This window comes from Brassica napus, chromosome C8 (assembly GCF_020379485.1).
Source record: "Brassica napus cultivar Da-Ae chromosome C8, Da-Ae, whole genome shotgun sequence".
NCBI classification, from domain to species: domain Eukaryota; kingdom Viridiplantae; phylum Streptophyta; class Magnoliopsida; order Brassicales; family Brassicaceae; genus Brassica; species Brassica napus.
In genome coordinates, this window is record NC_063451.1 from 23320981 (window position 1) to 23348003 (window position 27023).

Here is a 27023-nt window from a genome sequence, read left to right on the forward strand (position 1 = left end):
AATCTGAATTCTAATAATAACTCGACGTTTTCTGCAGGTTAAGAGGAACATGGGACTTGACTACAGCTATAGCCAGCCTTCGGAGTCAGAGGATTTATTTGGTAACGATGTGGACAGTGGCGACAGCGAGACGGATGCCTTAATTCGACGTGACCAAGCGGAGATAAGCTTACAAAGACGTTCACCGGTTCAGTACCCTCCACAACCCGAGGTTGAGTTCGGCTTCCCCCAGAGATGCTACTGTGGCCCTCAGCCGGTACTTGCAACATCAGACAGTCGGTGGAATGATATTGGTAGAAGATACTGTATACTCTCACTTCTCATTTAGATTAAAAACATTGTTTCTATTGTCACTTCTCATATCTTCTTGCGTATGTGCTCACAGGTAGAAGATACTACACTTGTGTGAATGTAAATGATGGGGAGTGTCACGTATGGAAATGGTGGGATGAGGCAGTGATGGAGGAGATGAGAGCCAGAGATAGACACGTTCTTCTGCTGTCTGAAAAGGTCGACAGTCTTGCCCTTTCGTCTGCCTACGAGACTGAGCAGAAGCTGGCCATTCTAGAGAAGATGGTGTGTGACTTAGCTAAGGAGAAATCTAAGTTTAGCTATGGGTTTGAGTTTTTTCTCGGGGTAATGGTTCTTGTGTTAGTTTTAATAGGAGTGGTGCTTCTGTTATGGGTTTGAGTAGTTTGAGTGACTCGTAATGCTTGTGTTGTAAGGCTTACTTGTAATGCTTTATGTAATGTTTTGTAATGCATTGTACTAATGATGGACTTGTAATGTACTCACATGTTTTTGTTCTCAAGCTTCCAAAAATATACGGGAGTGTCACAATACTGTGTGCTCACATGTTTTTGTTTTCTTTCTTCCAAAAATACACGGGAGTGTCACAAGATGTAAATAACTCACTCACTTCCTTTACCATATAAGAGATACACTTCTCTCATTAAAACTTACACTTCTCCTCACTTTCATAACATATTCTCTCTTTTATAATTTTGTAATGGCTTCTTCTTCACATTATCATTACCTCAAAGATGATGATGATGAATTTGATTCCATATTTGAAGATTTATTTGAAACCCCTGATTTTATTCCAGAACCAAAAAAGAGAAAACCACGTATACATATCGAGAGAAACCGGGAAGAAGGCCACACGAAGCTCTGGAATGATTATTTTTGCGAAACTCCAACATACCCGCACAACTTATTTCGAAGACGGTTTCAAATGAACAAGAGCTTGTTCTTGCGTATTGTGCATCGTATGTCGACAGAAGTAGAATACTTTCAACCAAGAGAAGATGCAACCGGACAGGCTAGTCTATCTCCGCTCCAAAAATGTACCGCATCAATTCGTCAATTGGCGTATGGTGGTGGGTCTGATACAGTGGACGAATATGTCCGACTCGGTAAAACAACAGCTCGAAAATGTTTGCACAATTTTGCCGCCGGAATAATTCAATTGTTTGGCGATGAATACCTAAGACGTCACACACCGGAGGACCTGCAAAGACTATTATATATTGGAGAACAACGTGGATTTCTGGGGATGGTAGGAAGCATCGACTGTATGCATTGGGAGTGGAAGAATTGTCCCACCGCTTGGAAAAGAATGTATTCACGAGGAACCGATAAACCAACAATTGTCTTGGAGGCGGTAGCTTCATATGACCTCTGGATATGACACGCGTTTTTTTGGAGCTCCAGGTACTATGAACGACCTTAATATTCTTGATCGATCACCCGTTTTTGATGACATTATTAACGGAATAGCGCCAGAAGTAAATTTCTATGTTAATGGTAATCCGTACCATTTGGCATATTATCTCACGGATGGTATTTATCCGAAATGGGCGACTTTTATTCAATCTATCCGACTACCACAAGGTCAGAAGAATTCATTATTTGCTCAAACCCAAGAAGCTGTGCGAAAAGATGTCGAGCGTGCCTTTGGAGTCCTACAAGCTTGATTTGCCGTTGTCCGAAACCCATCTCATTTATGGGATAAAGAGAAGATAGCAAATATTATGAGAGCATGTATCATACTCCATAATATGATTGTCGAAGATGAACGATCATCATCCACTCAGTATGACGTTGATGAATTTCAAGAAAGAGAAGAGGTGGATACATTTTCCGTCAATATGCGTTCAAATCTCGGTAATATAATTGATCGTCGAACGAGCGTTCGAAATAGACAAGCCCATCAAAATTTAAAAAATGATTTGATCGAGAATATACGGGCTAAATTTTGACATCTTCCAAATAACATATAATTTATAAGTTTTTATGAATTGAATAAAATGTCTATTTGCTTTTATTTAGTATGATGTTTGTAATTTTTTTTTTGTAATTTTCTTTTGTTTTCAATTTAAATGTTACATTTTTCTTTTATATGTTTTATTTAAAACTTCTCTTTTATATATGTCATTAATTATTAATTAAAATAATAAATTAAATTATGTAAGGGACAAGGTTAGTCCCATCAATAATCAACTAATTTAGCAAAAACCCTCAGCTTAATCCCTAAACAAAAAAATAATAATAAAAAATGTTAAAGACCCTTTAACAAACTTTAACAAATCCCACCCATAATGATGCCCCAATGGATCATCTTCTCTTTCCCCACCCCCCTGGATTCTACATTCTTCTTTGGTCATGTTTTGTAATGAGTGAGACTTCAGCTTTTCATATTGTTGACTCAAATGCTGGACCAACGAAAACAACAATATGAGTCATCGAAATCACCTTTCAGATTTAATCCCACAGAACCCTACTCATGCGCCATGTCAAACATTGCGACTAAAACTAAAGCAGGCATGTGACTAATCAGGGAGGTTGTGTTATTATGCAATGATTAAAGCCAGAAGCTGGGAGGTTGTCACTTGTTAGTCCAAATATGAATTTTTCTCACTATTTCAAAAAGCTTTAGCCATACTAATTAAATCTCTCAACAACTTCTCACGCTCCTTATTTCATGTATTCATCTTATGAGCATGTCCGGTGACTTTTTTAGCAGGTTACAGAGTTTATAGGTAATGAATGAGGTCTCCAAAATGTGTATCTATATGAAACTATGAACATTAATTGAAAAAAAAAAAATATATTATGAACATTGGTTTAGTGTCTTGCACGTTTACAAGTTTATTTTTTTCTGCTGGAAAATTAATTTACTCAATATAGTATTGTCTAAGATTTAGGATGATCCACCAAGTCTTTATTTAGACTCGACAACAGTGGATGGTAAATAGATTTTAGATCAGCCTATCCAGCTTGTCCGCAGAGACGAAGGCACGAAGTTATCACCGTCGCTGTCTTGTTAAAACCTCCATTATCATCATCATCATCACCATCACCATCGTTCGTTGAAACTTCTCCCATTGGCAGTTTGATAATCATCATCCTCAACATCTCCGACTTACTAGGTTCGTTGATTCTCTTGTTCTCGTTTCATTGATCCTCTTGAGCTATTAGTCCTCTCTTTCTTTGATTTTGGAAGAAAAAAAAACAAAACTTTGAATTGCTGTGGGGATTTTACATTTTAGAGACACAAGTCACATCAGGTTTAGTTAATCATAGGGGTTGTTTGGGTGCTGAAAGAGGCTCACTTTTTTTCATTTAGTTTCCTTTCTATTGCTTCTCCTCTGATCTTAGCTTTAGATGATTGAACAGAGAATATTGCCACCTATGGAAGGGAACTTATTCAGGTCTGATCCTCAACAAGCACATGAAGATGGCTTCTCACTCAGACAAAAATCTAATCTCATCAGCTCATGATCCTGTAGTCACTCTCTGCGGACACCTTTTCTGCTGGCCTTGCATCTACAAGTGGCTACACGTTAAGTTATCTCCTGTCTCCATTGATCACCATCAGAACAACTGCCCTGTCTGCAAATCCAGCGTTGCCGTCACCTCTTTGGTTCCACTCTATGGAAGAGGCATGTCTTTGTTTTCCTCCAAGAAACAAAACTCAGAGCTCACAGACATACCACGCAGACCCGGTCCATCAACTTTCACTACACAACCATCTCTGTCTCCAACGTTTCATAACCACCGATACTCCCCTCGTGCCTTCACCACAACTGAATCAACCGACCTTGCCAGTGCGGTAATGATGAGTTTTCTTTGCCCGGTAATTGGAATGTTCGGGGACTTGGTCTACACCAGGATCTTCGGAACCTTCACAAACACAGTAGCTCAGCCTTATCAAAACCAGAGGATGATGCAGCATGAGAAGTCTCTTAATAGGGTATCGATATTCCTATTTTTTTGCTTCCTCATTTGCCTTCTCCTCTTCTAGCTCTATCACACTCTCGCTATGTAAATAGCCTGTAAAATTCCAAGTCATTGTGGTATAACAAGTATATACAACCATTGCTATCTATAGACTGTATCTTATCTTCATGAACCATATGTATGTTGGAGAATCATATGAACACTACTAGTTGTTGAGTTGTTTGTCTTATATATCAGATAAATTTATAAATTGGTTTACTGTATTTTGACAAGTGTTTCTATATGAAGAAAAGAAGTGAGTTGCTATATTATTCTTGCTTCAAAATTAGTGACAAAATCTCTAACGACAGCATTAAGCTGCAAGCACATTGAGCTTATCTACATTGCCTTTGAGTCAGTTTAGATGACCAAATAAGTCTGCTAACAAGCGCACTTAGCCGGTTTGCACCAGGACCCGGTTTGATCCTCGACGGATCACCAACCCTGGAGCATTTCGGCTCGCCTGCACACCAACCACCAGGCGTGAAGTTTCCGTTACCTCTACCGAGCAGCTCTATATCAATCTTGTCCAGAGCGAGATCATTGTGTCTGAACTTGCGTGCAAACGCAGCTCCGCTTGCAATCATCCTCTTGGTGTCATTGATGTTGAGAGTCCGAGGATGTTGTTTGGGAGGTTTGTCCCACGAGATGTAATGCAGGTCATGGTTGACCACCGTGTTTGAATACTCAGGTGCGTTGCATATCACAGTGTGGAAATATCCTTCTGGTGTAGAGAGGAAGTTGGTGTAATACATTAGAAGAGTCCGTGGAAGATTGTCCCATCCCCAAATGCAATATTCTATGAAGGACCGTGACAAAACCATCCAAGCAGAACCTAAAAGTTACCATCAAAACATATAGTTTAGTCGCCAAGTTTCATTGCTTGTTACTCAAGTAATAATGAAAACACTACTCACCAGTGAATAGTTTGAATGCAGTTGGCATGGTTCTACGAGGTGTAACCCAGTAGACATCTGACTTCTTTGTTGAGTACAGTCCCGGGTCTATGATCAGTGGCTTTGCTCGTTTATCTCTGCCATTAAACCACAAGAATCATTACTCTTTCAAGACACATCTCAAAGTAGTATAGTACAGAGAAGTTTCAAGAATCATTACTCTTTCCAGCCAAGTTTGCTAGAGTGGTCGATGAAGTTGAGGTTCCGGTCTAGTCCAGCGAATGTATGAATAAGATCTGCAAAAAAAGAGCATTATGGTACAAAGGGTTATTCTTTAAATCAAAATTTTTAAAGGCCGACTTCGGACCTATGAGATATTATGGATAATAATAATAATAAAAAGACAGTCTAGACGTTAATATATGTATACCATCTTGAGTCACTAGAGGATAATCTGAGGCACTGAGATTTATAAACCAATCCCAATCTTTACTCAGCTTCAAGAGAATGGCACATGCATGAAGCGTATTAGCCACCATAGTTGGTCCACGATATGTAACAAGATTAGCCTTTGTGATCATGTAAACATTCCCAACGTCGCTAAAAACAGGATCTTCCCTCACACGTTTAGCTAGCTCAAGCCTCTCTTCAGCAGGAGACTCGAGATCGAGATGAACAACGTATTGGTTCCTCGGATGGTACAATGCTCTCAAAACTCTCCATAGGCTTTCCAAGTCACCTCTTGACCCTGAAACTAGATAACCAAAGCGAGGAGGACTAGACTGTACTGGAGGAGGAGGATGTTGCTTGATCTTGGACTCGGCGAATGTGACGGTTGTTTCATTTGTGGTTGGTAGAATATTTGAGGAGAAGATGAGTGAGTTAATGGAACGCACGGAGGAGAGGAGACCCATGTTGAAAGATACAGCTGTGAGGAATATGAACATGAGGGAAGCCATAGCTAGAGGGAAGATCCATCTCCTTTCTGAGTTTGAAGACGCCATTGAAGAGCCTATTCATAGGATCTGAAAACGAAATGTTTACGTAAAAGAATAAGTCAAATGAAATAAGCAAATATATTCACAAATGGAGTTTGCCCCTTACCTACGCCAAATAAATAAATAGAATTGAGTACGTAATCAGTGATCTATATTGATCAATGAATCAAAAACGACCAAACAAAGTTTTGGATTTGTCTTCATGTCTTGTCTGAATTTCATCGTTAATGAATCTTAACGACGTGATCACAAGTATGAGCCGATCTTTGTAATAATAAAATAGGTCAAAAAAATTCTATACTGGACGAATCAAAACACACATTAAGAAACGTAAGGGATGTGATGATCATGAGCAAACACAAAGAAAAACCTGGTTCTTGATTGTCGTGGACGTGACGCAAGAATGCTTAAAAGCTCCGGGCACTTCACTATCCAGGAGGAGCCTAAGATTTATTTGTCTTTGAGGACTTTTATTAATGAAACTGTAAATAAAACTCTTTTGTTTAGAAAATACATAAAAGAAAGAGTTATAGTTCTTGTGGATTTCGGTTTTCCACACATATATGTTTTTTAACTCCATTACCAGAAACGGTGCATTCTCTTTGACTTTTCGTTACAGATACTTCGATTTTGATTTATTGTTAAGTGCCCATACCTAATAAATAGCATTTATTATTTTGGTTTAGATTGGCGAAAAAAACAGACGTGTTAAAAGAAAAACAAGCAAAGCATTGGAGGAAACGTGATGGATCGTCGACGTTAATGATTGCATTGTCGAATAAAATGAAAATGGGGGAGAAAAAAATGCGAATAGTCAAACGTGCAATCCATCACTTGATCAAATAGACTATCATTAGATATATTAAACGTAACTTTTAATCAATCGATCCATTCTTTTTTTCTTCAAAAAGTGGCACCTGATGATATGGCTTAGTCATTATGTATCAATATCATACATTTGGTAAGCGGCAAGCCAAGCATGTGTGTTGTCACGATGGTCAGTAAACTAATTACTTTTGAAGAGTTTACGAAATAAATAGTTGGTCATAATGAAACTGTTATCAAAGTTGTGTTGAATAATAATGCTTTTGAAAAAAAACTAATGACTTTAGTTTACTTCGAGTTATGCAATGTTCACTACTCTGCAAAATTGATCTTTTATGACATTCTTTTTAATGTTTTTCTGTTGTTGTAACTTTTTTACATTATAAATTCACTGTGAATTGGTTCAATGGTGTGTTGTGGATATGCCACCAGTCAACTTAGAATTATATGAGAAGATGGAGATACTGCTACAAAGTAACAAACCAATCATTTTATATTATAGAGTATTATGCTAAACATTTTAAAAAATTTAAATAATATGTTATGGATTTTGTTAGTCTAAAGCTGTTTCAGTGGTATGTCCATGTTACAACAGTTGCACCAATTCCTCAGCATATCTCTTAAGTTCATCAGCATTGGGTGAATATAGTAACATATACACTGAAATAAATAATGAGTGTCAAGTGGTCAAGCTTCAGACATATAAACGTTATCTCTCGAGTCTTTATTTTTATTTTTTATTTTTACTGGGTCCGGATCCGCGCTATGCGTGGATTGTGTAATTATATTATTTTCTTTGTAACTGAAGAATATTATGTTTTTTCACTGCTACAAGAAATATGAGTTTCAATAACAGTAGAGAATAGCATTTTTTTGTCTTTCTGCTATGGATGACATACGCCTTAGTCTTAGATAGCGTTTGTACATTTCGAAACGCTATGATAGAGTGGCATATTTGAAAACGCTATAATAGTGTATAGTTTTAACGTAACACTTAGTTTTAATAGCAAAACATAATTAAAAACGCCATGTTTGGCTATTTAAAACCCTAAACTCATAACATATTTTAAACCCTAAATTATAAACACAAACCTAAAGCTCAAATATTTTTCTATTCTAATCTTAAATCTTAAGTTTAAATTTAAATTTTAATATTTTCAAATCTTATTTTCAATTCAAATCTTAAATCTAAACCTCAAACCCTAAATCATTTACATCTTTTCAAACCCTAAACCCTATATCCCTATTAAAACATAATATAAACACTAAAATTTAAATAAAAAATCCCAAATCTAATATTTCCAAGTTTTAATAAAACAAAAAACTAAAAAAAATAATTATAAATATATGATCTTTTCTAATTTTCTTTTTCAAACCTTGAATATAACCTTTGAACCCTATCACACAAACCTTTGCTTTAAAATCTTATATGTTAAATCTGAAATTCAATAGTTCTTTTCGTAACTTTATAATTGTAAATGATAATTTAATTTTTTATATAACTAAAACTAGTTACATAATAAAATTATAATTTTTAAAACATCTATTAAATAAAAACAATTTTGATTAGTTAATCTATGACTATTGATTCCTTTTAATCCAATGGTTACAACTCACTCTTTTGTTAATCATTTTCCTTCTTTCTCATTGGTCAATTAATAAAACAAAGATTAAAAAATTTCATTGGTTAAAACAGGATGGTGAGGATAGCTACTATATTTGATCTCCACCGTTGATATAACTCAATCTAACGGACAAAAGTGATTCAGTTTAATATTTTATTTTTTTTTGCTTTATCTCTTTCATCTTCTTTCTCACGATCTCTCGTCTCCTCCTCTCTCACCTTCTCTTCAATCTTCTTGCTCATGATAACTCATCTGAAATTCTCCTCTCCCATCATCTCATATCCTGCAATCATCTTCTCCTATCAATCCTCCTCTTTCATCACCTATTCAATCCTCATCTCACGATCTCTCAAACTCGTCGTCTGTCACAACAGGTTCAAGCTAACCACAATCACCATGACCTCGCCTCCTCCTCTTTGGGTTGTCTCTTCTTACGTGTTCATCTTCTTTTCATCTTTTATTTTCTAATAAAATCTATTACTTTTGCTCACATATCTAGAATAATGATGAAAGGGATGCGCGCCAGAGGTGAAGGTTGACATAGCGGAGATGCACCTGAGGTGTTACGAACCAGAGACGGAGGTGTTACGAACCAGAGACGGAGGCGGAGGTAGATGTGGTTCAGAGCAAGGTGATTTGAGGCGGAGGCCCGAAGACGCGGAAGCACCCAGAGGTCGAAGACGGCGGAGTTAAGAAGATTGGTTTAGTCGTTTCTGTATTAGGTTTAGTTAGTAAATAGGTTTAGGTTAAATCTTGGTTTAAGTTTTTGGTTTAGTTTTGATTTATTTTCTAATGTGTATATCATATTCTTTTTGTAAACCAGTTTTATTATAAATCAGTTTAAATAATAAACAAAATTTTAAATATATAAACCAGTTTAAATTTTAATTATGTTTTTATTTTTAAATAATTAAATTTCCATAAATAATTTTTAAAATAAAGAATTTTAATATAAGTAATAGCATTTATGACACGTTATTAAATAATATTTAATTGCAGATAGAAAAGCGCTATCGTATCGGAAGAAAAGATAGCAACGCAAAAAACCGTTATCTAATGTCCTTTACCTATTATGACGGGCGATGATACATCGTTTCAAAAATCGCTATAGTATCGTTATATAGCGTTATTCGTCCGCTATTAAAACACAATTTTCTTGTAGTGTTTGGGCGGTATGGGAAACGTCTAGCCTCTTGGTAGTTATGATGCAGCCTGCTTTGATTCAGTGTGTTATGATGGTTTCAGTTAAAGGTGGAGTAGAGTTCAGCTGGTGGGTTTATTTTGGTATACGGTCTTGGTGATGACCGGGCTTTGCAGGTGTGGTTCCTAACTTGGAATTTGGTATATGACCTTTGTTGGTCAACTTTGGGGTCCCATGTGAATGGGAGGATTTAGATTGATAACAATTTAACGGAAACAATGCTATGAGCCTAAACTGTAGTTTTGTAGGTGGACAGAAATATTCATATATCTTTTTGACTGTATAGGTTGATGTTTAAATATTTTGTAATTAATGAGGAGTTTTTTTTATAAAATCTCCAAATATATTTGTTTAAATATGACAAAGGTGAAATGGTTTTTATATTACCCGTTTTATTACACATGCATTTGGAAGAGTACGTAAGCATAACTAAAAGTTTGTGTTTTTTTTTTTTTTTTGTCTCATGTTATTGGTTTATATATTTTGATTGATTTAGAAATCCATATAGTATTTACAAATCCAAGTAAAATATGCAAATCCGTAGGTTTTCCCTCGGATTTGAGTCTTTGTATTTTTAACTAAAAAAATCCAAACAAATCCATTCAAATCCATTATTAAATCAAATATATTAGTAAATTCGTACGATTGAATAACGCTTGATTTGATATAGAATTTATGAATCATTAACCAATAACACATGATTTTAATACAGATTTGAAAATCATAGAATCAATAACACTAGATTTAGTTCAGATTTTCAAATCCATTAAAATACAACGACCAATAACCTCTACTGTGTTCAATATACATAACCGGGTACATTTATATGTCGTCTTTGTTCTGCCTATAATTAATTATTTGTTTAAATATGCAACAAACCATACCCGGTTTAATATTATACTACACATGCATTTAAAAAACTTTGATTTATATATGAGAGTTTTTAATTGGAAAGTTCTTTTGCTTTACAAATGTTTTTTTAAAACTAAATGAGATAAAGATTGATTAACAGACGTAATTATTTGCGAGGAACAGAAACTTTTTTCGAGCAAGACTCAATTAGTGAGAATATATACAAAGAAACAACGTTACTTTTGTAAAAAAAATATCTTGAACTTTAGATTTTGTATGTGCTTTTGTAAGTTTAACAAACATTACCCCACCTATAGTGTAAAATAGTTCTGAATATGCTCGCTATGTTAGACTCTCAAAGTTGTCTTTACTGTAGTATTGCTTAGGACGTTTACCCGAATGTTGTTCAGTTTTTCTCTGTGTTTATGGTTGCCTCGGCGCCAAATATAACATAAGTATAATGAAACTGAGATTGCTTAACGCAAAACTGTTTGTTCACAGTGTCAGTTACATTGTTTTCTTTTTTTTTTCCAAATGTTTCACTTAAACAAAAATCACTTCAACCCGGTGCATAAGTGATTCTCGAGGTTAGAGTACTTTACTTGGCAACTCCGGCGACGCTAACATTGCCAAATCACTACAAGAAAACATAAGTTTAACGAGTGCGGTTTTTCTCGTGAGTTCATCGTAAAAGAGGCTTTACGAGGAATTAGCGAGGAAACACGTTTCGTCGTTACTCGTTCGTCGTAACACATATTTTCTCGCCAATTCGTCGTAAATTAGCAAGGAAAATATTTCGTCGTAAAGACGAAGTAATCATTTCGTCGTAAAGACCACGTAAATATTCCACGTAAGGAGGTCGCTAGATTTCCTCGTAAATACCTCGAAATGTGTTCCTCGTAAACTACAGGTAAATATCTCGAAAGATTTACCTCGTAAAGTACACGTAACAACCACGAAAGTATTTCCTCGTAAAGTACTCGTTTATCTTTCCTCGTCATATCCTCGTAAACTACTCGATTACTCTTTCTCGTCATTTTCTCGTAAAGTTTCCACGTAAATAGGTCGTAAATTAGCTACGAATTTACTTCGTTATTTTATTTTACAGAATTTAAAAATATAATTTTTAAAAATAATTAAAATTATTTAATCTATTAATAAAATTAATTTTTTTTAAAAAAAATCAATACCAAAATATTTTATATATAAATAAGTTTTGAATTTATAATTCAACAACCAAAAAAAAATAAGAGTCGTTCATCGTCCGGTAGAATTCATCACTCCTCCTCTCTACATTCGCCTCGGGATGTGTGTCGGATGATGACTCGCCAGGAATGGGATTTTGTCATCGCAAGTTCCTCAACAAGGACTCCCATTCCGGATTTGTGGCCGCTACAACGTCCAAGAAGCCCTCGAGTCCACCCATACGAGCTGTGAAAGCAGATCGCGTCGAGTCCATCTCATTACGCAGCTGAGTGGACTCTCTACGCAGCTGCTCGGACTCTCTACACAGCTGCTCGGACTCTCTAAGCAGCGCAGTGACTTCATCTTCCCGTGTCTGAGCATAAGACGATGTCGCTCTCGGAACATCGTTGACGGAACCAATCCCCAACGTACGTCCCTTTTTCTTAGGGACAACCTTAGAAACAAAAAAAAAATATTGTTAGTAAAAATTTATAGTTAAATTAAATGAATAATAAAAAAAATTAAAAATTTAAAAAATTTACCTCCTCTTAAATCTTATCCACTTCATGTGTGGATAAGGTGACGGGTAATCCGTCGGTGGACTGCTGGGTCAGCTGGGTCTGGCGGTCGTCAACCTGAGCAACCAAGTCGTTTAAGATTTGCTCGGACTTGCCATTTAGAAATTGGCCCGCCTTATTCTTGTGGGTCTTCTTGTAAAGTTGCATAAGAGACGGGAGTTGTCCCGTCTCTTTGGCCTAAAAACATTTAATAAAGTTAGAATATACATATATATATATATTAAAAATTTAATTAAATAAAATATTTAATTACTATTTCTAAACGGACACCGGCGTGAGGTTTTTGGCCCGTAGAGTGAAGCATCGGCCCGTGTCCGTGCTCATCTACCGTGTTACGGGAGGCAGAGCAAGACTGGGCGATTCTGATGGACTCAGGATCCCGCCAATAACGGATGAGTCCATCCCACACATCCGTGGTGAGCTCAGCGGGTTTGCCACACTCATATCCCTTCACGATCCAGTCACCCTTCCAGTTGGAGACCGTGTCCAACAAGCGAACTTTCGCCTTCGCGTAAAACTGTTTCCTCACCCTCTCAGTGACCCCCATGGAGCAATGATATTTTTGCTGCAAAAAAAAATTAAATTAATAATTAGTTTAAAAATATATATATAAATCATGAAAAAATAAAAGTACATATAATTAATTAAAAGTAACTTACAGCGTAAATTTTGAACCACGTCTTTCTGACGCAGATCAGCGTCTTTCTCCAGTTCGGATGTGGCATGGAGAAGTAACCTTTGATCGTGTCAATTACGTCTGATGCAAGACAATTGTCAACCCCAAACCTGAAAAAACAAATTTAAAGTATAAATTATTTATTAATGTTATAAAAGAATTGAAAAAGAATTGAAAAAAAAATTAATGTAACATACCACAAAGTTTTGTCCGGTCGGTCGGGGTCTATGACTGGTAAACCTTCTCTGCCTGGCTGACGGAGAAGGTCCTCGACAGTGTACTGCGAGAAGGAACACTCGGAGGAACCATCAAATCGGGATGAATCTCGGCGGGCATCGGAGGAGCCATCGGAAGAGGCACAGGAGGAGGCATCGTCGGAGGAGCCATCGGAAGAGGCACATGAGGTGCACTAGAAGAAGGCGACCGAGAGACTCTCTGAGAAGACTGGGTCTCGGGGACAGTCTCCGGACCCGAAAAAGCAGGAGCTGAAGAAGAACCGGAAGCTGAAGAAGACGGGTCTAAACGATTACCAGGCTCACCGAACATCTCTCTGTAATGGGGAGTAAGTCTGTTCTTTCGAATCGTCTCGAAAAAAAAATTTAATTTTAAAATTAACATCAACAGTAATTAACAATTTCTATAAACCTATCTAAATTCCCAACACTAACCACCTAATCAACACTAGTTAACATAAAATCCGTAAACCTATCTAAATTCCATACACTAACCACCTGATCTATCCTAAACTAATCAAATTAGAGAGGAATTAGAGAGACTTACCATTGCTACGAAATAGAGAGGAAGTGGAGAGGAATTTGAGACGAAATAAAGAGTGAGCGCTCGGGAGTATATATATAAGACTACATGTCCTCGTAATTTCCTCGTAAAGTTACGAGGAATTACAAAGGCCCGCATTTTACAATACGAGGAAATAGCGAGGCCCGCGTTTTACTAAACGAGGAAATAGCGAGGCCCGCGTTTTCAGATTACGAGGTCTTTACGACGATTTTGCATTACATGGAATTAACGAGTCCTCCCTTTACGAGGAATTAGAGAGACCCGCTTTTCTATAAATACCCACAAGTTTCCTTCTCAAATCACATACAAACTTACAAACTCACAAATCACACGCTATCACAAATCACACACTATCTCAAATCACACACTATCACAAATCACACACTATCTCAAATTAGAAAGATTTGAAAAAAAAAGAGAGGAGAAGAAAGATATTGGAACACATGTGGGCTAGACTTACGTAGGTCTCGCCGCATGTGATTCCAATATCTTTCTTCTCTTCTCTTTTTTTCTAGTTTTTATTCTACGAGGAATTAGCAAGGCCCGCGTTTTCCGATTACGAGGTATTTACGACGATTTCCTCTTACGTGGAATTACCGAGCACCGCGTTCTTTATTTTTTTTATTTCGTCGTTATTTCCTCGTTAGCTTAAGAGTTTGTTTACGACGATTTCTGCTTACGTGGAATTAACGAGTCCCGCGTTCTTTACTTTTAGGATTCGTCGAAGTTCCTCGTTAGTATACGAGGAAATAACGAGGATTGTGTTTAAATCCCTAAAATCCGAAACTCAAAACCCCAAACCCCATCTTCCTTATCTTCTACTGCATATATTCCAAACCCCAAACCCATCTTCCCTTTAACCTCAATCTATTCTTTAACCTCAATCTATTCTTTCCATTCCAAACCCCAAATTCTAAAACCACAATTCCTTAACTTATAATCTCAATATATCTTATTTCTAAAACAAACACCCATTACCGTACAGAAAATCAAATACATCAATCGGATACATCAACATTCTCATCACTAGAAACATCATTGTTTTCATTAAACTCGTCTTCAACAGCTTCGTCTGTGGCATCGTCGGTAAGATCTTCGTACTCGTGATTATACAGATCAATGAGAAGGATGTCATCAATTTCTTGCTCAGGTTCCTTGACTTTATTTATCTGTTCTTCTTACAATGGTGGTTCTTCTCCACTGATGATTCGTCCTCGAGGTGTAACTTTGATCACGGCTAACCAATTTATACCCGAATCTCTCATCCGAGGGTATGGAAGGAAGCTAAATTGGTCTGCTTGTGAAGCTAAGATGAAAGGCTCGAATTTGTTGTACCTTCGTCCACCGTTGACATCAACTACACCGAATTTGTTAAACCGAACACCTCTGTTGACGACGGGGTCGAACCATTCACATTTGAAGAGGACGCATTTCAGCTTCAATATCTGTGGGAATTCGACTTCAATAATCTCTGTCAAGATCCCGTAGAAATCTGTTTCCCCTTTCACACATATTCCATAGTTACTAGTTGTCCGATGTCTACCATACTCATATGTGTGAAAAGTATAGCCTCGTGTGAAATACATCTGTGATGTGGTGACCTTTACAAGTGGAGATTGAATTACTTCGTGTAACCACTTAGGATAATCTGCATCGTCGTCATAATCAACCTGCAAAAATAAAGAGAACGTTGAAATACATATCATGTATGAAAAAGAGTTTGAGTTAATACCTGATTCTTCAACCACTTAATAAAGTGTTGATCTTTCCTTTTGTCTACGTCACTTGTGGATATACCAGAAAATGTTTCTTCGACTTGAGAAACAAATAGGCTGTAAAATCACATTTTATATTAATTAATCTTTTGCAATTATATACTTATATGTGTTTAGAAGTGTCCATATATGTTACCTTTCAAAATAACGCATCAATGGATCCTCGCAATTGAGTAGAATATAGGTGTGTGCACTATGAGCGTCTTGTTCACTCGACCACCAAACCTCTTTTGATTTCCCACCGAGTCGCCCAATCTGGCTAAAGATGTCTAGAACACCAGCAACTGCATATGTTGGCGCAACACCACCATCATCATATCTTCTTGGAGCTCTTCTCCGGGTACCTACTTTTGACGCAAAGTAGTACGATGTGTAGTGAGAAACTTCTTCCGTCAAACTTCCAGCAATTATAGAACCTTCAACTTTGGCGAGGTTCTTTGCTTTTTCCTTCAAATATTTCATGGCTCGCTCATACTGATACATCCATCCGTAATGTACAGGTCCACGAAGCAATGCCTCATATGGGAGGTGGACAGCTAGATGCTCCATGACGTCAAAAAATCTCGGAGGAAATATCTTCTCCAAGTTGCACAATAAGATGAGAATGTTCTCCTGAAGCTGTTCTACAACTTCTTCTTTAAGAGTGCGTGTGCTCAGATCCCTGAAAAATGCTCTAATGCCTATTTTACATTCCAAAAACAATTAAACACATTATTAGTCATATATTATTGCAAACTAAACCATTATAAAATTACTGCGCTATAATATACTATCTGCAAGTGCTTCATGTACGTTTGTTGGAAGTAGCTCCGCAAATGCAAAGGGCAATAGTCATTGCATAAAGACATGACAATCATGACTCTTCATCCCGGAGAACTTTTGACCCTTTTCAACACATCTAGAGAGATTTGAAACATACCCATCGGGAACTTCACTTCTGATGCCACCCACTTGAACAACACCGATTTTTTTTTCTGAAGACAATCTGAATATTGGAACGGAAACTTGTCCATTGTTTTTTATCTGTAACTTACTTCTTGAGCAAATATCCGGCAAGTCCAACCTCGATTTTATGTTGTCTTTTGTCTTCCCTGGGACATTCAATATTGTATTCATGATGTTCTCAAAGAAATTCTTCTCTATATGCATCACATCGAGGTTGTAGCGCAGAAGAAGATCCTTCCAATATGACAACTCCCAAAATATACTCTTCTTGTGCCAGTTGTGATGAACACCGTAAGAATCAGACATATTACGAGGGACATGCCAATTACCACCACAACGAACTGTTTCGTTAGCTCCGTAGTAGTCGATTTGCGCTTCAATTTGTTCTCCAGTTTGATATGGAGGAGGAGTGTCTCTCACAACCCTTTTGTGCCTAAACAAATTCTTGTTTCTTCGGTACGGATGGCCAATGGGAAGAAATCGACGGTGACAATCGAACCAACTTGTCTTCCTACCATTCTTCAGTTGAAACGCATCTGTAGTTTCATTACAATATGAACAAGCTAATCTCCCATGTGTAATCCATCCAGGCAACATCCCATAGGCAGGAAAGTCACTTATGGTCCACAAAAGCATCGCTCGCATCGTAAAATTCATCTTTGTTGAGCAGTCATATGTCCTCACCCCTGTTGACCACAAATCCTTCAACTCTTTTATCAGTGGTTGTAGGAAAACATCCAGAGACCTTTTTGGATGGTTCGGACCAGGTATTAATATGGTCAAGAATAGCAATTCCCATTGCATGCACAGCTCCGGTGGCAAGTTGTATGGCGTAAGAAAGACTGGCCATAATGAATATTGTCTCCCTGACATTCCGAATGGACTAAATCCATCTGTGCATAATCCGAGATACACATTCTGACTATTGCTAGCGAAATCCAGATGTACTTTGTTAAAATGTTTCCAGGCTCTTGCATCTGTTGGATGAGTCATCTCACCATCCGTCTGAGTATGCTCGGCATGCCATCTCATCTTTCCAGCAGTCTGCTCTGATTGGTACAATCTTTTCAATCTGTCTGTAATTGGTAGATACCACATCCTTTGGTACGGTATCCTATTACGTCTCCGTCCTTGCGGCTTGAATCGTGGCTTCTTGCAGAATCGACATTCTTCTAACTTTTCATCATCTCCCCAGTAGATCATGCAGTTGTCGATGCAAACATCTATCATCTCCGAAGGCAACCCAAGACTATAAACCAGTTTCTGAATCTCATAATAAGAATCAGCAGACACATTGTCTTCCAGCAAATACTCTTTAAACAAGTCTGCACATTCATTCATGCAACTTTCAGGTAGATTGTGATCCGTTTTAATATTCATCATTCTAGCAGCCAACGACAATTTACAGAGACCTTCTCTACAACCACTGTAAAGTGGCTGATTTACCGCGTTTAACATTTCATAAAACTTTTTTGCATCTATATTAGGCTCTTCATCTTCATCATGAGCTACGAATGCATCAGCTACCATATCATGAACCCTATCATAATCTACCATCTCCTCCTGATGGTAACTATGTTCATTATGCAAATGATGATCAACCGGTTCTTCCTGGAAATTGCTATTACTACTACTAGCTTCATTCTGATCATAATTATAACCTTCCCCATGTTGAAACCATATATAGTAATTTGGCGTGAAACCTCTATTTATTAAATGCTTCCAAACATTTTCACGGTTTGCCAATTTCGAATTGTTGCATTTCCGACAAGGACAGAACATCTTACCACTTTCTTGGGTGAGCGGTGTCGAATCTACTTGATGCATAAATGTCTCCAGCCCCGCAAGATATTCTTTCGTCACTCTCCCGTTAGCATCTCTATGCATATACATCCACTTCCGCAACTCGAAAATATTCCCGGAGCCCGCCTTTTTTTTTCTTTCACGTTTTTGTTTTTTGGTGTGTTTAAAATGATGTTAAAACGTCCATATTCATAGGAAACTTTCGAATCTGGTAGTTGTAATTTTCCTAGGAATTTACGACAAAAATTAGTTTGGTGGCCGAAAAAAACGTGTTACAACTAAAATTTCCTCGCTAAGTACACGTAAATTATTTCCTCGTAAAGAACACGCTAATTTTACGTCGAATTTACGAGGAAAGCGTATTTCCTCGTAAAAACCACGTCACTTTACACTGACTTTACGACGAAACGGTTTCGTCGTTAATTTACGAGGAAATAACGCTGATTTTATTTTTCCACGTAATTTCTTTGTAAACTCGACGTAATTTTACGAGGATTACTTTTCCTCGTTAATTTTCGTCGTTAAGTTTGTGTTTTCTTGTAGTGAATTTTGGGTACATTACGAAGTAGGGACTCTGTTAGCCTTTGTTTTACAACCACTGGCAATATAGTACCAAGCAGAGTTACGTTCAATATCATCTATCGTGTCTATGTGATAGGTCCCAAATTCTTAAGAAACAATTTACTTACTGCAATTTTCTCTTCATATCTCATTTAACTCCCAACTCATGCTTAAATACAAAACTAACATAAATAAACTAACACACATAAGCATAATCCCACTATGCAGTCAAAAAAATGCCTCCTGCGATGGTTTAAAACCAATTAATTTACATGGTCAGTCAAGTCGTTTTCAGTGGCTTATCTACAGCTGTAAATTTACCTTGGCGGACCCATGCTTCATGTAATCGAAGATTTCCCCAACAGCCATTGTGGCGCAGCACAAGTACTCAAAGGGAGTTTGTTTAGTCTGAGAATGCCCAAACCTCTCTTTGCTTTCCTGTTGTCGTTGATTCGATGTTTGAATGCCGAAAACAAGAGAAATAAGAACTGTAAAAAGCTCTGAATAATTCAATCAAAAGGTGAGTTTTTACATGACGCTAGATTGCTTTATATAATGAAAACGAACACCGACTCTTCTTGGACTTATCCTAATCCTATGAATATTAACTAACTTGTAAAAGATCTCCTAAGATAAAGACAAATCCTAATGACTCGACAGAAAGAGTGACTATCGGTTTAACACATAACCGAACGTAAACCAAGGGATGCGCTGCATCAGGTCTCCCCGGGTAGGAGAAGATTCGTCCCTGAATCTGGAAACTCGTTATCACCTCGATACTTAGATAAGAACTTGACGTTGAAGACATTCGAAGTGTTGACGTGAGGTGGAAGTTGCAACCGGTACGCATTAGCGTTAATCCGCTCCAGAACCTCAACCGGACCCAACTTGCGCGACTTGAGCTTGTTATACTCGTGGGCAGGAAGTCTGTCCTTCGTCATAACCACCCAAACAAGATCCCCTGGTTCGAACAGAACCTCACGGCGCTTCTTGTCTGCACGCTCTTTGTAACTTTGAGCAGAGGACTCCAAATTCTGTGACACTAGCTTATGAACCTCGCGAAGAGAATCAACAAACTCGGCTGCTCCTCCATGAAAGCGATTCAATTCGGGGAGAGGCGCGAGATCGAGAGGGCAACGCGGAACATGTCCATACACTACTCTGAATGGACTGAAACCGGACGACCGATTGGTAGCATGATTGTGCGCGAACTCAGCCTGGCATAGGCGATTATCCCATGACTTGATGTTATCACCAACCAGCGAACGAAGCATGTTGCCGAGAGACCTGTTGACGACCTCTGTCTGGCCATCGGATTGAGGGTGATACGCAGTACTCATATCCAAGCTTGTGCCCAACATCTTCCACAGAGAACGCCAGAAATGACTTAGGAAGCGAGTGTCTCTGTCTGATACAATCGAAGTAGGAAGACCATGGAGACGGTAAATCTCAGCAAAAAAAAGTTGTGCTACTTTGACAGCATCTGTAGTACGCTTACAAGGGATGAAGTGGACCATCTTGGAGAAACGGTCGACAACGACAAAGATGGAGTCATTACCTTTCTGAGTTCGCGGCAAACCCAGAACAAAGTCCATACTGAGATCAGTCCAGGGCTGTGTTGGTATTGGAAGAGGGAGGTACAGCCCCGCGTTTGTAGCTTGCCCCTTCGCGAGCTGACATGCTCTGCACCTCTCAACGTATCTCTCGACATCCCTACGGAGACTCGGCCAGTAGTACGCAGAGGTCATTAACTGGAGGGTTCTATCACGACCCACATGACCCTCCTTGTGCAAGTCCTCAATGATCTTCAGTCGCAAGCTACACGACGGGATGCAGAGTTGCGATCCTCGGAACAGAAACCCATCAACTATCGTGAACTCGTTGTTAGCGCCAGCCTGCACATCGGCCCATAACTTCCCAAAGTACGGATCAGTGGCGTACAGGTCAGCAAAAGAGGCAAAGCCTGCTACTGAGGTGTGCAACGTCGTGAGCAAGGTATGTCGCCTACTAAGGGCATCAGCGACGCGATTCAGCTTTCCTGCCTTGTAGCGAATCGTGAAAGTGAATTGCTGTAAGTATGCGATCCAGTTGGCGTGCCTCGCTGATACTTTAACTTGGCTATCCAAGTGTTTGAGAGCATCATGGTCAGTAAAGATGATGAAGTCGCGGTGAATCAAATAATGACGCCAATGACGAATAGCTTGTACCACTGCGTAGAACTCCACATCATAAGTACTATATCTGCCGCAAGCCCCAGAGAGTTTCTCACTATAGTAAGCGACAGGCCTAGAGTTTTGGCTAAGAACTGCTCCAATCCCTAGCTTGGAGGCGTCACAGTGGAGCTCAAATGTCACCGCGAAGTCCGGGAGGACCAGAACAGGAGCCGTAGTGAGGCGTTCTTTGATGAGTTCGAAAGCCGCATTTGCCTCCTTTGTCCACGCAAAAACGGTACCCCTCATGCAGTCTGTTAGAGGCGCCGTAATGGAACTGAAGTTGGCGACAAACCGTCTGTAGAAGGAAGCGAGACCATGGAAACTACGAACCTCCGAGATTGTTTTAGGTGCAGGCCATGATCGTATTGCCTCCACTTTGCTCTCATCCATCGACAACCCTTCTGTCGATACAACATAACCAAGAAAAAGGACGCGCCTCACGCCCCACTCACATTTCTGTCTTGCGACAAAAAGTGTCTCTCTACGAAGCACCGCAAGCACTTGTTGCAGATGGGCAATGTCTTCCTCGAGCGAGCTGCTAAAGATTAGAATGTCATCGAAGTAGACGACTACAAAATGACCAATGAACGGACGCAACGCCTGATTCATGATTCGCATGAAGGTACTTGGCGCATTGGACAATCCAAAAGGCATTACTAGCCACTCAAAAAGTCCCTCACGAGTCTTGAAGGCAGTCTTCCACTCATCGCCAGGTCGGATACGAATCTGATGGTAACCACTCTTAAGATCCAGTTTGGAGAAGATTGTCGCAGAGCCAATCTGATCCAGCAAATCGTCAAGCCTTGGGATCGGAAATCTGTACCTCACTGTAATCTTGTTGATGGCTCTACTGTCGACGCACATGCGCCATGACCCATCCTTTTTAGGAATTAGTAAGGCAGGTACTGCACATGGGCTAAGACTTTTGCGAACATGACCCTTAGCCAGCAACTCTTCCACCTGCTTGCGTAACTCCTCGTGCTCTTGGGGACTCATGCGGTAGTGAGGACGATTGGGCAGTGTGGCTCCTGGCACCAAATCAATGTGATGCTGGATATCCCTGAGAGGCGGGAGGCCTAATGGTAGCTCTGTGGGAAACACATCGTCGAATTCCGTCAAGAGTTTCGTGATCGCTGGGTCAACAATGTGGGACGCTGGTTCTGCCTTCGGCACTGTGAGCAAAGCATACATGACTTGATCCTGACGCAACTCCTCTGCAAAGGATGCATAAGAGCAGAACAAAACCGAATTACTCGATCCCGTTCCTTCACGTAACTGAGATGGAACAGTTGAGTCATGAATGGCGGGTATGACAGGGCTTTCGTGAGTAGGCAGAAGAACAATGCGGCGTTTTTCGAAGAAGAAACTGTATTCGTTGGTGCGGCCGTTATGCATCACTTCACGATCGTATTGCTATGGGCGACCCAGAAGTATATGACTGACATCCATAGGGACAACATCGCAGTATATTTTGTCCTTGTAGTATTCTCCAATCGACAAAGAAACTAACACGCGGTGGACGACTCGAATGGCAATGCCCTCTTGCAGCCATACCAACTTATACGGAGCAGGGTGATTTGAACGGCGCAGACCGAGTTTTAGAACCGCGCTTTCCGAGATCACATTCCTGCAGCTTCCCGAGTCTATGACAAAACTACACACTCTGCCGTTGATGGTGCAGGTAGACGAGAAGATGTTGTTACGCAACCACGGTTGATCATCATGTCGTATTGGTGCCAAACAAATACGCCTTAGCATCAGTAATGTGCCTTTATCCCCGGTATTGTGATCATCCAATATTTCCTCAATCCCCTCGTCGTCATCCTCGTCATGATCCTTGTCCCACTTGGTCTCTTCAGCCAGGAGACCACGATGATTAGCATTGGGACAGGCGGTTTGTCTGTGACCTAGCTCCCCACAAGTATAACACCGCAGTGCGTTCGGTCTCGTTGAGCGACGCAGGTCCTCTGTAACGCCAGGCGTCTTGCCAAATGGTTCTCCTTTCCCGGCTCCGGCGTCAGTTGCGCTTTTAGGTAAAGAAGCCTGTTGATTTCCGTCCGTAGCACCCGTGACTTGACGAGCACACGTTGAGGAGTTCCATGTCGAAGTGTTCGACTTAAACTGAGCCTCGAAGGCAACAGCTCGACGGTGAGCCTCTGCCACCGTGAGAGGATCAAATTGCGACATTGCGTTTTGAATTTGGGAACGCAAGCCACCAATAAATCTCGAGACAAGTTGAGTCTCACTGTCTAGTATCTCGTTACGGGTTAATAGTAACGAAAATTCCTCAGCATAATCATCCACAGATCGCGCTCCCTGGCGAATGTTTTGTAACCGAGTGAACATAGTTCTCTCAGAGTTGTAGGGGAGAAACGATTTCCGCATCACTTTCTCAAGTTTTGCCCATGAATCGACGTTACTCTTCCCCAAACAAGCTCTGGTTGCTTTCAGTTGAAGCCACCACGAAGCAGATTTCCCCCGAAACTTTGTTGCCACCAGTGCTACTTTGCGCGCTTCAGGAACACGCTTGAATTCCAACATCTCCTGCACCGCCACGAGCCAATCAAGCAGCTCTTCCCCACGAACACCACCGTGAAACTCAGGTAGTTCCACCTTAAAGCCCAACTCCCAACTCCGATCATCACGATCTCGAATACGGGGACGCGCCCTATTCCTTCGGTGATCCTCACCCGCAAACGGGTTATCTTCTTCATCAGACAATCCATCGTCGGACTGTTGTCTCTCTCTGTTGCGATCCCGATCCCGGTCATGTATCGTCTCTGTAAGTTCACGAAACGAAGTTTGGATCGTATCCAACAGATTCTCGTGCATCATCATGATAGTTCTTCTGAACTCCTCCCAATCATTCATCGGTTGCTCCGCTTGCGTACGCCTTGGTGCCATGGAATGATCTGAAACGATTGTAGAGAAAAAAAAAAAAATTTCTAGTGCCCGAAACGTCCTGGCTCTGATACCAAACTGGCGCAGCACAAGTACTCAAAGGGAGTTTGTTTAGTCTGAGAATGCCCAAACCTCTCTTTGCTTTCCTGTTGTCGTTGATTCGATGTTTGAATGCCGAAAACAAGAGAAATAAGAACTGTAAAAAGCTCTGAATAATTCAATCAAAAGGTGAGTTTTTATATGACGCTAGATTGCTTTATATAATGAAAACGAACACCGACTCTTCTTGGACTTATCCTAATCCTATGAATATTAACTAACTTGTAAAAGATCTCCTAAGATAAAGACAAATCCTAATGACTCGACAGAAAGAGTGACTATCGGTTTAACACATAACCGAACGTAAACCAAGGGATGCGCTGCATCACATTGTCTCAGCCTTTGTTACCTCTTCCGCATTGACCAGGTTAGCAATATATGGGTTACAACCTAACCTGAGACAATATTCAAACAAAAAGATTTGCAGGGTCTCTGAAAATGTATTTATGCTCCTAACTAATACAAACGAATAGGAGACGCTGAATATAAAAAATCATACGAATTATGTAGAATAAAAGTGTTGCCACTACAAAGACTCACCAGTTTAAATAATCTTGGGTGGGTTGGACATCTCTGTTCATAAGAACACGCGACGATGACATAGAGCTTAGGGAAAGGGTTCCTGTTATTTTTTGGGGTAGACATTAAACATGGTTGTTAGATACGTATGTATATAAGAATCACATGAGCGAGTATTGACAAAAAATGTCTGAAACTGTAAACGTTTAAAAAAGATTTAAGTTGGTTAGACAAAAAAGTTAAATGATTACCACCAAGTAGTTTTGTGTTTACCGTCGTCACTAAAAGGACGAAGGGAGTTCGGCAGTGGCTGTAAAATTCTTGTAGAATATTGTTGCAGCCTCCCCTATAAATGGTTAAGTTTTACTTGTTCTATAGCTAGGTAGTTTACTTTGCAATAGAGACAAGGTAGTGATTTTAATAAGTGAATACATCTTACTCTTTTGTTTGTATATGATCAAGAGACTGGCGTGTGGTTGTAATTTTCACTTTGTCAAGGACCGGACGTTCAATAAAAGACTGGCCATTCAGTAGCTTCATGTGCCCTACAACATCTACAGCATTGGTTGGGAGATTTATCAGTATACTGTGACCTTAAAAGGTATAAATCAGAACACAGATAAGCAATTAAGTTGAAGATGATGCAAAAAATTTAAACAGCTGACCATAAAGATCACCCCTGAGTCCACATTTGGCTTCAAAATCTTCATGTACGTGGAACATGAACCTGTCTGCATCAATAGGAGGCTCATGTGGTCAAGGTCGGAGAGGACAGAGCTGTACGTGAAACAAATGGTCAAAGAGTGATCAAAAACGCGATAGATAGGTTTGCTTTCGGTAGCAAAGAAATTCCTGAGGCTGTAGAATTCTCTGGTTTGAGGCGAGTCTCGTATCGTGGAGAACGATTAGAGGAGATGAAGCCTTGCAGTGTGACCTGTCGGGAAAAAAATCAGCTAGTTGTCAAAGAGATGGGGCTTACATTCCGATGAAAGAAATCTGTAAAAACAAACAATTGTACCTGTTCGTAGATGAGTAGCATCTCCAAACCAATATTAATCCCCCTTTTGCAGTGTTTCTGGCCTCCCAAAAGTGGACCATAGAGAAGCCTAATTCACAATCCGCTGGCCCAGGTGAGATGTCACGGCGACTGGGACTTTCCGGAGGTCTGAACAGTTTTCATGGCCATCGCTTGTTCTTCTCCTATAGAGGGTTTTGGATGTTGCCCAACAGAGGATTCGAGAAAGATGATTATATAAGAGAGGAAAAAGTAGGAGATGGAACGACATCATCTGTAAATCACAGACCGTAATGAAAGGAGTAAAGAATGGAATGGAATTGAATGATGAGAGTGGGTTGTGGTTATTACAGAGATCCGAAACGATGAAGATGAAGTGTAAGAGTCGGGGAGAGATCGACTCTCAAAGCTTTTCAGGAAAAAAAAAGGTTTGTAAGGTGATGTGGCTAAACTAATATTTCTGATTGGTTGATTTTCCAATCCAACGTGGATAGCCTCAATGTTCAATCTCAATCCCTTTTATATATTGGGATTTATTCTGAAAAACACTGGCTGAGAAATGATTCATGGGATTTTGGAAGTGTTGCATATGCAAAACTCTTACAAGCCGGATCACAAGTTCGTTGGTCTTATGCAACGATGGTTCGAAGTGTTTTGAGCACACATAGTCTATACATAGTTGATTTCTATGTATAGCTTTTCTTAGGTTCTATTCATTTGTAAATGCTTATTCTTTCACTTCTGATCATAAATTTCACATTTCATCAAAAAAAAACTTTTATGATTGACCAGTGACATAAGAGGAGGATGAGGATCTGAAGATATGGAAAGCTTCATGATGACGTGCATGCCATCTCGTCATGAAGTCACTCAGCTGACCATCACTGGTGAATGGGACAACGCCTAATATCAACGAGGTATGGCTTTCAAGATAATCAAGATGAATGAACATAAAATTCCTTAGAAAAGATGAATTAACATATTTTTAATAAGGGGTTTTTGGATCGTACCTAAGGTATGAAACCGGTTAAGCTAAGTGTAGGTAAAATTAATTATAGACTAAACCGGTGTGGTGTAGAAGAACGGTATACAGAAAAAGTTGAGTTTGCTTCTTTCTTTTCAAAAGTCTGAGAGAGGGGTACTTAAGGTATTTCAGCTTACGTCTGCACTTGAACTGGTCGTGTACAATGCAAAGAATCTAATCCGCATGACTTGTGAATAAAGAGACAGAAGTCTCACCACGTTCTCAACGCACCCTAACAACTGTTTCTTTCTTC

General features: G+C 39.4%; 2 protein-coding genes, 2 long non-coding RNA genes and 1 pseudogene across 4 annotated transcripts; 1 reads left to right on the forward strand and 4 right to left on the reverse strand.

The window, feature by feature from the left end:
• Positions 1 to 3669: 3669 nt before the first annotated feature.
• Positions 3670 to 4505, forward strand: LOC106360521 (annotated as a pseudogene).
• Positions 4506 to 4529: 24 nt separating this feature from the next.
• On the reverse strand, positions 4530 to 6879 carry LOC106360522 (beta-glucuronosyltransferase GlcAT14A-like). The gene is made up of 5 exons (XM_013800134.3): positions 6546 to 6879; positions 5608 to 6202; positions 5398 to 5473; positions 5199 to 5314; positions 4530 to 5116 (listed from the first exon to the last, which is right to left on the reverse strand). Exons 2-5 carry the CDS (start codon positions 6179 to 6181, stop codon positions 4617 to 4619), a joined length of 1266 nt encoding a protein of 421 aa, XP_013655588.1. The 5' UTR covers positions 6182 to 6202; positions 6546 to 6879; the 3' UTR covers positions 4530 to 4616.
• Positions 6880 to 10716: 3837 nt separating this feature from the next.
• Positions 10717 to 12790, reverse strand: LOC125591475. Its single transcript, XR_007327509.1, has 3 exons — positions 12695 to 12790; positions 12406 to 12618; positions 10717 to 12317 (listed from the first exon to the last, which is right to left on the reverse strand). It is a non-coding gene; the product is annotated as an uncharacterized LOC125591475 (long non-coding RNA).
• A 172-nt stretch (positions 12791 to 12962) lies between these two features.
• LOC125591476 lies at positions 12963 to 13394 on the reverse strand. The gene is made up of 3 exons (XR_007327510.1): positions 13315 to 13394; positions 13101 to 13227; positions 12963 to 13006 (listed from the first exon to the last, which is right to left on the reverse strand). It is a non-coding gene; the product is annotated as an uncharacterized LOC125591476 (long non-coding RNA).
• A 9231-nt stretch (positions 13395 to 22625) lies between these two features.
• On the reverse strand, positions 22626 to 24116 carry LOC106412928. Its single transcript, XM_013853797.1, has one exon. It carries the CDS (start codon positions 24114 to 24116, stop codon positions 22626 to 22628), a length of 1491 nt encoding a protein of 496 aa, XP_013709251.1.
• Between the last annotated feature and the right edge of the window lie 2907 nt (positions 24117 to 27023).